The following is a 12,121-nucleotide window of genomic DNA, read 5'->3' as shown; positions in this document are numbered from 1 at the left end:
AGAAAACAAATTCATCACCCACCATCACCAAACCACCACCAGCATTATGGCCACCGTCACCAAGACCATAACAACCAGCATCAACCCAACATCCACCGTTCACCATCTCCACCACCATCCTTTTCCGAGCACCACCATAACTCTTCTCATCACCACCATCATTACAGTCACCCATACTCATCAACACACGAATCCAACAAAGCTAGCTAAAATAATGAACAAACCCCAATCTACACTCACCAAACAAGCCCGATTTTGGAATTGAGGTCAACACCCCTTTATTTCAAAGCCAAACAGTCCACAGTTAATGCCTTTCCTGAAGAGATTCATCAATCTCTCAATCGAACTAATGAGAACATCAGGAATTTTGATGAACTCGAATCAATCTCGCCCAACAAACTACCAAAATTGAGCCCACATCACGAACATCGATGACCAGGATCGTGGAGGTGAAAGTCGACTTGAAGAAGATAACAAACGCGACATCGACGATGTTCGCACCATTCACCTCTGCTCAACGTCGTTTTTCCCTCCATTCACGTGTTTAGCGCCGTTTGTTAGAGAGGGGTGCATCATCCCAAAGTGAGAGCCCTCACCGGCGGCCCTGAGCTTCACCAGCCCTCCCCATCTTCTTCGGCACCATCGTCGGCATCGTCTTGAGCTCCAATTTGACCAAGGATGTGTTTTTACACATATACCCAAACTTAATAAGTCACGTAGGCGGTTAGGTACCTTCTCTAGTTATTTTTTGGATGGATCTTGATGGAAAGGATCATATTGCACTTATTTTAAAATGTTAGGGATCAATTTGGCAAAAAAAAAAAAAATGGGGGGGAGTTCACTCATACACCCTCTTTTTCAGATGCTAGGCTCTGCAATTAACTCATTGAATTAACAGTATCTTGTTTTGCATAAATTACACATCCTGCCGTTCTCACATTGCCCAAAGCAAAAGCAACACTCGGAAGAAAAAACAAGGACGAATCTGAGTTGTTTTTTTTTTTTTTTTAATTTTATTTTGCGAGGAGAGGGGAGGTTTAAGGGCGGCAATACGGGTCGCGACACGACAACACGAATTGAAATCGACACGAAAATTACGGGTTAGGGTTGAGAAAAATGGGGTGCGGGTCGGAATCGAGTCGACCCGAAATTGACACGAACAAAATGGGTCGATTTCTGGTTGGACCCGTATGACCCGAAATTGACCCGTAATTCAATTTCGTGTCAATTTCGGGTTCAAACCCGACACTAACCCGTAGTGACCCGTAGAAAAAAAAAATAAATATATATATATATAATATAACATTACATACACCACGCCTCTTTCTTCTCATCCTCTGCCCTAATTTCACTCTTACCTCTTTCACCTCTGCGCGGCTGCGCCTCTTCTTCTTCTTCTTCATATATATATATATATATATATATATAATATAACATTACATACTAGCACCACGCCTCTTTCTTCTCATCCTCTGCCCTAATTTCACTCTCACCTCTGTGCGGCTGCGCCTCCTCCTATTCTTCTTCTTCTTCATATATATATATATATATATATAACATTACAACTAGTAGCACGCCTCCTTGCTTTCTTCTCATCTCTGCCCTAGTTTCACTCTGCGCTTCTTTCACCTCTACGACAAGGTAAGTTATGTTCTTCTATTTTTTTTCTTTTGTTTTGTTTTTCTTCTTGCTTCCATTAGAAAATGTTGGGTGCACACACATTTATGGTAGTGTTAGTTTTTGCAAGTTTGCCTATGAGAAATGAGTACCTGAGGAAAAGAAAGTTAGCCTATGGACTCCAAACCAAAAATCAATTGTGGCAGTGTTAGTTTATTTATTTGAAAAAAATTTATACACAATTTGTAAACACTTAAAATTCTACTTTTGATATTCACAACAGTTTTGAAAAAAGTTAAACACTTATTTATTTCTGATCACCGTATTTTCAACTCACAACAATACTAAATTGGACCCAAATTAATTACAATATCACACTTGCTTGTCATATGGTACATTGTGGAATTTATCAATACAGAAATAAATCAAATTTAAAGAGAAAATTTGGTGTCATCTCTATTTTTCATATATCTAATTGGTTGATAACCTATCCGAGACAAAATGTTAAAATAAATTTCAGTACCCTAGATATGAAAAGAAAATATCTCTAAGCTTAGCCCTCCACCAAAAAATAAAATAATCATCCTTGAGTTCTAATGACATGCACTTGTTAATGCAATGGATCGCGAGTGTACAATATAGACCATTTATTCACAGGGATTATAGTGTAGGATCGACATAAATCAAGGGCTAAAAAATTGTGCACTCGCGATAAATACTCTCAAGTGAGGTTGTGTTCTACATTGTAATGATCATTTCATTCTTGATATTTTGGTTTGGTAAATTTTTATGTCATTCCCATTTAGAATGGAACGGTGTTATTCGCACTGTTAATATGGTGAGATATTAAATGAGTGTATTTCGCATAATGAGATTATGTGGAACAAGGACACAACACAATATGAATTTATAATAATTTCTGTTAAGTATAGAAATTCCAATTAAGTCTACCGATGGTTATATATAGAATGATCTTAATCCTGAGTTCTTAACAGACTCCTATTTATAAATTTGTGTCTTTTGATTTACTCGGTACGGATTCTGAGATCTTAAATCCTATTCCTTGTATTTTGGAGACATGATGAAGTAGGTAGCCGGGAATGTTACTACACGAGATGGAATCCATTCCTTCTTAAGAAAGAAGAAGATAAATAATTCTCTTGAGGGTTAATTCGGTACTTGGACCAGTAGGAGCTCTGATTCATGAATGTGTTTTATGAATCACTGTCCATTAGAGAATTAATGGTACTCAAAGATAAAGAAGTAATTAGAGAGGTTAACGGATTTTACCTTGCTCTAATTATGAATTATTTATGAAGGATTGATCTATATGCAATGACTATATCAAATGGACACTTCACAGTTTAGAAGTAATTTATATCTATAATTTTGAGAGTGCAATTCCAAGTTTATAGTGGAGTAACTATTCCGAACGAGTCATTAAAAGAATAGCTTGCAAGGTACGGAGAAGTTGTCGCTGCCACAACGGATATGACTGACCGGGAGGCACTGATGGGGGCAATGTCTAGCATGAAGAAAATCATTCCCTTCAAAAAGGACCTAAACCGAAAGCCACTGTCGACTTACAAAGAATTCCTAGCACGGGCGCAAGGATACATCAACGCCGAGAAAGCTGACGCGAACGACCCTGAACACAGGTCCAACAAAAAATAAAGGAACTGAGCAAGAGTCGACCGTAGGAAAGCAAGACGGTAAAAAGTGACAAGGCAACGGAGACAAGCAACCTGCCTCAATGTCGAACCCTCCAGATGCCAAGAAGCTGAGGCAAGACGAAAGCCGTAAGCCTCGACCTTTTCAGAGGTATGACTTTTACCATGAACTTACTATAGGGGTCGAAGAGGTGTTCAACCAAGTCAGACGAGGGAATTTGTTAAGCCGACCCGAACCTATGAGGTCGGACCCAAGCCGAAGGAACCAAAATAAATATTGCAGGTTCCACGGTGACATCGGCCATAACACCAACGACTGTGCCGACTTTAAGGATGAAATAAAGTGGGTGATCCGCGAAGGAAGGCTGCAGGATTTCAAGGCAAAGAGGAGGCCAATGAATGACGGTCACGGAGGCCAGAACGACAGTCGATGCCGAGAAGAGAATCGACGGCCAGAGGACCGAGAACCCGTTAGCATCATAAGAACAGTCCCCGATGGTCCGTATGTCAGAGGAGACTCGAGAAGGTCCCAAAAGGATTATGCCTATGAGGCCAGAAGGGTATACCCGAAGAGATTTTGGAATCTCTCAACAGCAAAAATAACAAAGTACATCAGTGTTGATGTGACATTCAACGAAGAAGACGTAAATGGGGTCCACTTCTCCCATAATGATGCCTTGGTAGTAGAAGCGATAATCGGGAACCACACCGTATGCAGAATCCTGGTGGATAACGGGAGCTCGGTGGGCCTCCTATACGCTGATTGCCTAGAAAAAATAGGGGTCCCCAAAGAGCAATTAGAAAAGACATCCCGACCGTTATACGGGTTCATTGGGGATTCTGTCATCCCCCAGGGGACTATCCGACTACCAATAAACGCAGGGGAGAAGCCTAGGCACGCCACGACAATGGCCAACTTCGTGGTAATAAAGGGAGTTTCACAATACAACGCCGTAATTGGAAGGCTAACCCTTCAGGCGTTAAGGGCAATAACCTCTATTTACCACCAGAAGGTTAAATTCTCAACTCCGAATGACGTGGGTGAAATGAAAAGCAATCAATACGAAGCTCGAGTCGCCTACTCCGATGCCCTACGTGGTTACGATCAACTAGGGAGGCAAGAAGCCAGAGTGATCCATCAAGGTGCCATGGAGGACATAGACCCCCGAGTTTAAGAAGAAATCACCTGGTCTCAACCAATCGAGCAGCTGATAGAAGTCTGGGTGGATGAAGATGAGCCTACAAAAGTGTTGAAAATAGGTTCAGACTTAACTCTGGCGCTTAGGATTGAAGTCGAGGGTTTCCTCAAAAGGAACCTAGACATATTCGCCTGGACTCACGCCGACATGAAAGGGATCGACGCCAAAGTTATGTGCCATACATTAAACGTTGACCCCTTACATTCCCCCAAACGACAAAAGCGCCGACCAATGAATCCCGAGATATACGAAGCGCTAAAAGAAGAAGTCAACAAGTTAATCAGCAATGGATTTATTCGGGAGGCCCACATCCTAGCTGGGTTTCACACCCCGTTTTGGTAATAAAACCCAACGGGACGTGGAAGACATACGTCGACTTCAGCGACCTAAACAAAGGATGCTCAAAAGATGGTTTTCTACTCCCCCGAATAGACCAAATGGTCGACGCCACAGCCAGCCATGAGATGTTAAGTTTCATGGATGCCTACTCCGGCTACAATCAGATCCCCATGCATCCATCCGACGAAGAGCACATGTCGTTCATTGCCGACAGGGGCCTTTACTGCTACAAGGTAATACCATTCGGTTTGAAAAATACAGGGGCAACATACCAAAGGCTCGTGAACAAAATATTCGCCTCGGAAGATCGATGGAGGTGTACATTGACAACATGCTGGTAAAGAGTGCTAGGGTAACTTAGCACGTTACTCATTTGGAAGAAGTGTTTGATGTGCAAAGCAGGTACCACATGAAACTAAACCCCTTAAAATGTGCCTTCGGGGTTGGGTCCGGAAAGTTCCTTGGTTTTATGGTCAGTAACCGAGGAATAGAGGCTAACCCAGAAAAGATACAAGCCCTGCAGGATATGAAGTCTCCTACAAAACCAAAGGAAGTGCAAAGGTTGACAGGATGTGTCGCCGCCCTTAACAGGTTCATATCAAAGGCAACGGATAAATGTGTTCCCTTCTTTGACGACTTGAAAGGAAGCATTCACTTTGAATGGACTCTACGATGCGATGAGGCTTTTTAGAAATTAAAAGAGCACTTAGGCATGCCCCCAATTCTGTCAAAACCCATCACGGGCGAGAAGCTGAGTGATAACTCTATGAAAATAGAGTTAATTGAGCATTTTCCAGGCTTAAATTATTACCTAGAGGGTAATTAGTTTTAGTTTTATCCTTTATTTTGTCTTGTTTGTAGTTTTTAGTTAGTTATGTTTCATGAATTCTCTCTCTTGTGTTTGGCGCTTAAAAAGAGCTAATCCGGGTGTATGTTGTGATTATTTTCAGCTTTGAGAAAGCATTGTCATCTTGGAGGCTAGCAACAACTTGTCGTTTTGGAATTTTCAAGGAAATCCTAGTCAGCATTGCTGTGCATTGCTGCAGCAAGGCGAGTTGGGCAAGACGTGCATGTTGCTGACAGCTGTACCTGAGCTGGAAGAATGGGCTGATTTTACCGTGAAGGGTGCTGATTTAGCTGCTGCTTGGAGGCTTCCTCAGGGGATGCCACGTGTAATTAGGGTACAATAAGTACCTGCAGCTGCAAGAGAAGAAGGTGTCATTGGTCATATTTTTGAACGCAGAGGTGGCTGAACTTGGAAAAGGAAACCACCTCCATTTTTCTGATCAAGTACCATTTCCAGTACTGAGGAGGAAGAAGAAGAAAACGTCACAGAGATTTAAACGTGAAGGACCATCTGTTGATGCAAGAGCAGCTAGAGGAAACCTTGGAAAAGGGGGATTCGGATTCTCTCATCATCATTTTAGTCTTTCTTATTCTCATTACTTTGTTTTTCTTGTTAAAGAATATTTACTCTTCTTCTTGAATCTGAACTTGAATTCATAAATATATTTCTATGAGATTATGATTTGTTGGCTGAGGTTGTTGATTTGTTAAATATTAAGTTGCTAGTTAATGTTGAATGGATTTGATGATTATTTCTTTGTTTATTCAAGTGAGCTGAATTTGTGCCTTAACTGTGACTGGGAAATCATAAGAGGGGAGTACAGTTTGATTAGATTTGGGAAGATTTAGTTGAGTGGAAATAACTTGAGTAATGCAAGTTCTTAGATCTTGTTACAGATTTTTGATCCACATGATATAGGAATATATTATGTCTTGCATAACCATACGATTTAGAGCTTCATTCTCTGATTTTAGAGTCTAGATTTGCAGAGGGATTTGTGAGATTTAGCTTTAAGATTAGTAGACGGCAAATTGGAAAGTCCCTGGTTTAGTAGAATCCGGTTAACTAGAAGTTTTCATTGCTGTCCATTGCTGCAGCAACGCGCAGCGTGATAAAAGACAGTTTAATAATTTTAAGCCGCGAATAGTGACATTGGCCAATTTTATTAGCAAACTCTTTATTAATTAGTTTTGTTTTTGTTGTTCATTTCTATAGTCAAATTATCATTAGTTTTAACACCTTAAAAATCACTTTTAATCTTTGTTTAAAAACTTAGAGAGAATTAACTTAACAATTTGATTTCAAAAACACACAGTCCCTGTGGGACGATACTTGATTATTCATCATTTTAATACTTGTTGACTCGTGCACTTGCGAGATTCTAGATTCACAATTTTAGGCAACACTGAGCCTATATCTTTCCGTATCTGAGCATGTTGTGAGTTCTGTGCTTATCAGGAATGAAGAAAGGGTCTAGCTATTAGTCTACTACGTAAGCAAGAAACTTTTGGATGCCGAGTCTAGATATTCTGAAATGGAACAGCTAGCTCTCGCCCTGATCATAGCTTTGAGGAAGCTTTGACATTACTTTCAGGCCCATACAATACAGGTCATCACAAATCACCCGTTAAGGCAAGCATTACAAAAACCCAAAACCTCTGGTCGACTCCTCAAATGGTCGGTAGAGTTAAGCCAGTTTCACATCGAATATAGCAGCCATCAAGGGACATGCGTTGGCTGATTTCCTTGCAGAATTTTCTCACAGGCCAACGCCAGCCACAAACGAAGAAGCTAAAGCAACTGAGTGTAAACTCTACGTGGACAGGGCGTCGAGTGAAGCCGGGTTAGGCACCGACATCATGCTTATCAGTCCAGAAGGCCACAAGATCACCTCAGCAGTACAATTCAAATTCAAAGCATGGATTAATGAGGCTGAGTATGAAGCATTGATCACAGGGTTGCGATTGGTAAGTCACTTGAAGATTCAAAGGATCAGCACCTTCAGTGACTCTCAACTAGTCGTCGGGCAAGTAAAAGAAGAGTACCAGGCGCGCGGTGAAAGAATGTGGGCGTACTTGAGAAGGGTAAAAACAGAACTCATCAAATTCAAAAGCTCTGAGATACTACAGGTACCAAGAGCTGAGAATACGAACGCGATGCTTTGGCTAAATTGGCTTCCTCGAAGGATTCTGATGTACTGGGAGTCATCCTCATCGAAGAGCTTGAGCAGCCGACTATTGATGAGAAGGATGAGGCCTTAACCATTCAGCCAGACGAGGGCCGAATGACACCCCTCATCCAATACTTGGCAGACGCAAAGCTACCCGACAACAAGGAGGAGGCCAAGCGGGTCAAATACAGAGCAGCCTGATACTTATTGTATGATGGTATACTATACCGACGAGGCTACTCAACGCCTTTACAGCGGTGCCTGAATGGCGCTGAGACACGAGAAGTCCTCTGGGAGATCCATGAATGAGTGTGTGGTAATCACACTGGGGGGCAATATCTAGCTCTTAAGGTTTTGAGGCAGGAGTACTATTGGCCTACGCTTAAAAAAGACGCGTTTCAATACGCTCGGCGTTGCGATAAGTGTCAAAAATATGTCACAATTCCTAGAGCACCCCCAGAGAACCTAACCTCCATTCTCAGCCCATAGCCTTTTGCCAAATGAGGGATCGACCTGATTGGACCCTTGCACCTCGCGCCAGGGGGCTTTAAGTTTGCAATCATCGCAGTAGACTACTACACTAAATGGGTGGAGGCGAAAGCTCTTACTACGACCACGGAGGCAACTTGCACTAGCTTCATATGGAAAAGCATTATATGAAGGTTTGGAGTCCCAGATTTGATCATATCTGACAACGGAAAGTAGTTCAACAACGTCTCAACGCGCAAGTTTGCAATGATTTGGGCATTCAGAAGGACTTCTCAGCACCAATTCATCCACAGTCCAATGGCCAAGTTGAGGCTGTCAACAAAATTTTAAAATACACCCTAAAGAAGAGGCTGGATGATTTAAAGGGAAAATGGGCTGAAGAACTCCCAAAGGTCTTGTGGGCACACAGGATGACAAGTCGGACTACCACGGGTGAAACACCCTTTTCCATGACATATGGCGCAGATGCGGTACTCCCCATCGAAATCACAACGCCAACATTAAGAACTATCGCACATAACGATGATGCTAATACGGAAGCAATGGATGGAGAGCTCGACCTCTTGGAAGAAAAAATGCTCAAGTCTCAACTACGGCTCGCCGCTTACCAACAAAGAACTACTCGATACTATAACAAAAAGATCAAGCAAATGAGGTTCGTCCCAGGAGACCTGGTACTAAAAAGGGTGACACAAAGTACGAAGCCAAAAAACACTGGTCCCCTAGGCCCAACATGGGAAGGACCCAACCGCATCCGCGAGCTGATAAGCCTAGGAACCTACATATTGGAAAGTCTGGATGGAAGGAAGGTTCAACATCCATGGAATGCGGAACATCTAAGATTGTATTATCAATAAATGTATTCCTTATGCGTTGTAGTTAAGATTAGCCTTTCAATAATATATGATTCATTCGCTATGAAATTGGTCGAATGCGAAAAAATTGAACCCTGAGAAGACATGCCTCCTGCAAAATCAAGATTTTACAACAGGCATGGGGGCAGTCAAGTTAAATAGGAGTCTACATCCTACAAAACAAAGCAACAAATCCACCAGATTCTTAAAAATTTGCCAAGCCCTAAGGGGCATCTGGACGGTCGACTCCTCCAAGGAGGAGAGGCTTCCAGACCAAATTCTTAAAAATCTGCCAAGCCCTACGGGGCATCTGGATGATCGACTCCTCCAAGGAGGAGAGGCTTCCAGACCAGATTCTTAAAAATCTGCCAACCCTAAGGGGCATCTGGACGGTCGACTCCTCCAAGGAGGAGAGGCTTCCAGACCAGATTCTTAAAAATCTACCAAAATCCTAAGGGACACCTAAGCCAGCGACGCCTTCAAAAACCAACAGAAGAAGGCTGATAGAAATTTATACATTTATACATATATAAATAATAATGTCTACATTGTTTGAAAATAAAAACTTTTATTTTGTTTTGGCATATTACAAAAATTACATCTCCTAAGCCTCGTCGCCATGGCCAGCATTACAATCGCGCCCATCTGGCCCATTATTACTTTTGCCGCTAGGAGAATTTTCACCATCAGAAAGAGGATCATAAAGGAATTCTAGGTTGAGGCCAGGGAGGTGCCTATTGATTCGGGCAACAATCTGCTCACTAACGAACGACATGTCTTTAGCACGTAGGTCATAAAAATCGTCCGAGGATTTGAAATCTTCAACAACCTTGGCCGCGACATCATAACTTTTTTTAGCATAGTCCGCAGAAGCCAGGAACTCCTCGACCCCCTCATTCTTTCCCAAATCATAGCTTTCCTACTTACCAAGATTATATCCCTCATTGCGAAGGGCTTCTTTGGCGTTAGCAGCCTCTTGGCGAACAGAAGCAATCTCCTTCTGAGTTGTCTCTAGTTTAGCCTTCGCCACCTCAAGCTCCTTAACGGCAAGGGCGAGCTTCTCAGAAACTTCAGCCTTATCATCCCTCGCCTTCTTAAGGAGAGCCTTCAGTCGCCCCTCAAGCTGATCCATCGTCCTACTATTCTCATCAATCGCGACCATCTCAAGATAATTAAGGATGGAGAGAGAGAGGGACTGCCAAAAGTGGGGAAGCTGTTAGGGAAATACACGTATATACGCAGGTATAACCCACCAACAAAAAGGGGACTTACATGGATAGCGGAGGAGATTTGCTGACGAGCAAGCTCAACCAAAGGAAGGCGAGAAGCACTCTCCCAGTTCTCATCAAAGAAAGACTCATACATAGCTTGAAAGAGGGCGGAGAAGCGCGAAGGCATGTTCAGCGTTGCATCAATCTGCGCCCAAGAGACATCGGTCCCAACATAATTAATATATTATATTAATATAATATTTATATAATTATAAATATTATTATATTTTAAAAAAATAAAATTTTTATTTTAAAAAATAAAATATTTAATTAATTAATTTTTTAATTGATGCTGAGACTTAGAAAAGAGAAAGGAGAACTTTTCTATTACAGAGGAGAAGACGAATCAACCGGGAATAGAATTCTGCTTCAATTCGTCAAAATAGTTTCTCCTTCTTCTCTTCTCATGTTTAAGAATATTGTTAAGATGTTTTCTCTTTTCATTATGTTCTAAGTTTCCTATTCTAGGGCTACGATGTAGCCGGATCATGATGTTTTGAATTATGTTATCATATGAATCGAAGAATTATTCTTCCTAGTTGAGTTTTCATCACTATTCTTAATGCTTCTAATTAATTGGCCACTAATTAGATGATTAGTTAATTCATAATGAAACCAGAAGGAGATTTATGTTTTTCGATCATTGTGTTGAATTCCATTGATTGCATGTAAGATAGGGATATACTTGCATGGTTGGTGTGGTTGCTACATGGAAATCCATAAAACTTAATGACTCTTTAATTGTTTGAAATTCACATAGGAATATAGTGGGTTAGCAATTAAGGGGATTTTTGATGTAACTCGGAAGGGAGCATCGATTAATTTATGGATTTTTGACTGTCAATTAAGGAGAATAATTTAAGATTGATTAGATAGATAATTTAAGGCGGAATGGTTTGGTGAAATTGGAAACCCTAGAGCTTGTTAACATGCATTAATTATGACGGTGGAAGATTGCAGGGAGTGCAGAGCCGTAATATAGGACTAATTAAGGTGAATGAACAGTCCAAAAGGTAATTAGTTGGCTATGGGTCTAGGCCCATGAGATAGTAGGCACTCGAGTGCTGGGTCCACAGAGGAAAACCACCTCTGGAAGTAAACTTGGGCTATAAAAGAAGGGCAAAGCCCCAAGCTCAAAGGGGGTTTTTTCCTTTTTTACACATGTAATCGGAGAACATAATAATATATACAAAAAGATACAGTGGATGTAGCTCTTCATTAATAGAGTAAACCACTATAAATCTCGTGTGTCCATTTTATTTAGGCATTACATTCACTACAAAGCTTACTCAAGCACTTCGCAAACGTAATTTCGAATATACATCCGTATTAGGCCGGTAACCTTACAGGATACTAAAGAAGTAACCCGGCGCAATTCTGTTGACAAAATTCCACTGCCAACACCTACCATTCCACTTTACTATCGGAAGATCATGATTCCTTGAGTATAGTTTTGTAAGCAAATATCCTTCGCATTTTAAAAAAGCAAAGAATTATCACTGAGCAGAACAGCTGGTTCTACAGATCCACCAAAATTTATAAATGGAAAAAGATAATGCATAATGTTTTTCTTTCCCTTTTTCGACATAAACTTGCAGCTCATAGGACATTTTACAAATAATTGGCTTATTGAAACTTCATTTGTTTTCCCCTTTTTTTTTTAAG

At 41.2% G+C, this 12,121-nt stretch overlaps 1 protein-coding gene across 1 annotated transcript; it reads left to right on the top strand.

Annotated features, from left to right (window-relative positions):
• The first annotated feature begins 3,370 nt into the window (after window positions 1–3,370).
• Window positions 3,371–4,462, top strand: LOC21404928. Its single transcript, XM_010089277.1, has one exon. It carries the CDS (start codon window positions 3,371–3,373, stop codon window positions 4,460–4,462), a length of 1,092 nt encoding a protein of 363 aa, XP_010087579.1.
• Window positions 4,463–12,121: the final 7,659 nt, after the last annotated feature.

The sequence above is a fragment of the Morus notabilis genome, unplaced genomic scaffold (genome assembly GCF_000414095.1).
Source record: "Morus notabilis unplaced genomic scaffold, ASM41409v2 Scaffold697, whole genome shotgun sequence".
Taxonomy (NCBI): Eukaryota; Viridiplantae; Streptophyta; class Magnoliopsida; order Rosales; family Moraceae; genus Morus; species Morus notabilis.
Note: the sequence above shows the minus strand (reverse complement) of the source record. Positions and strands in the feature narration are given on the sequence as shown.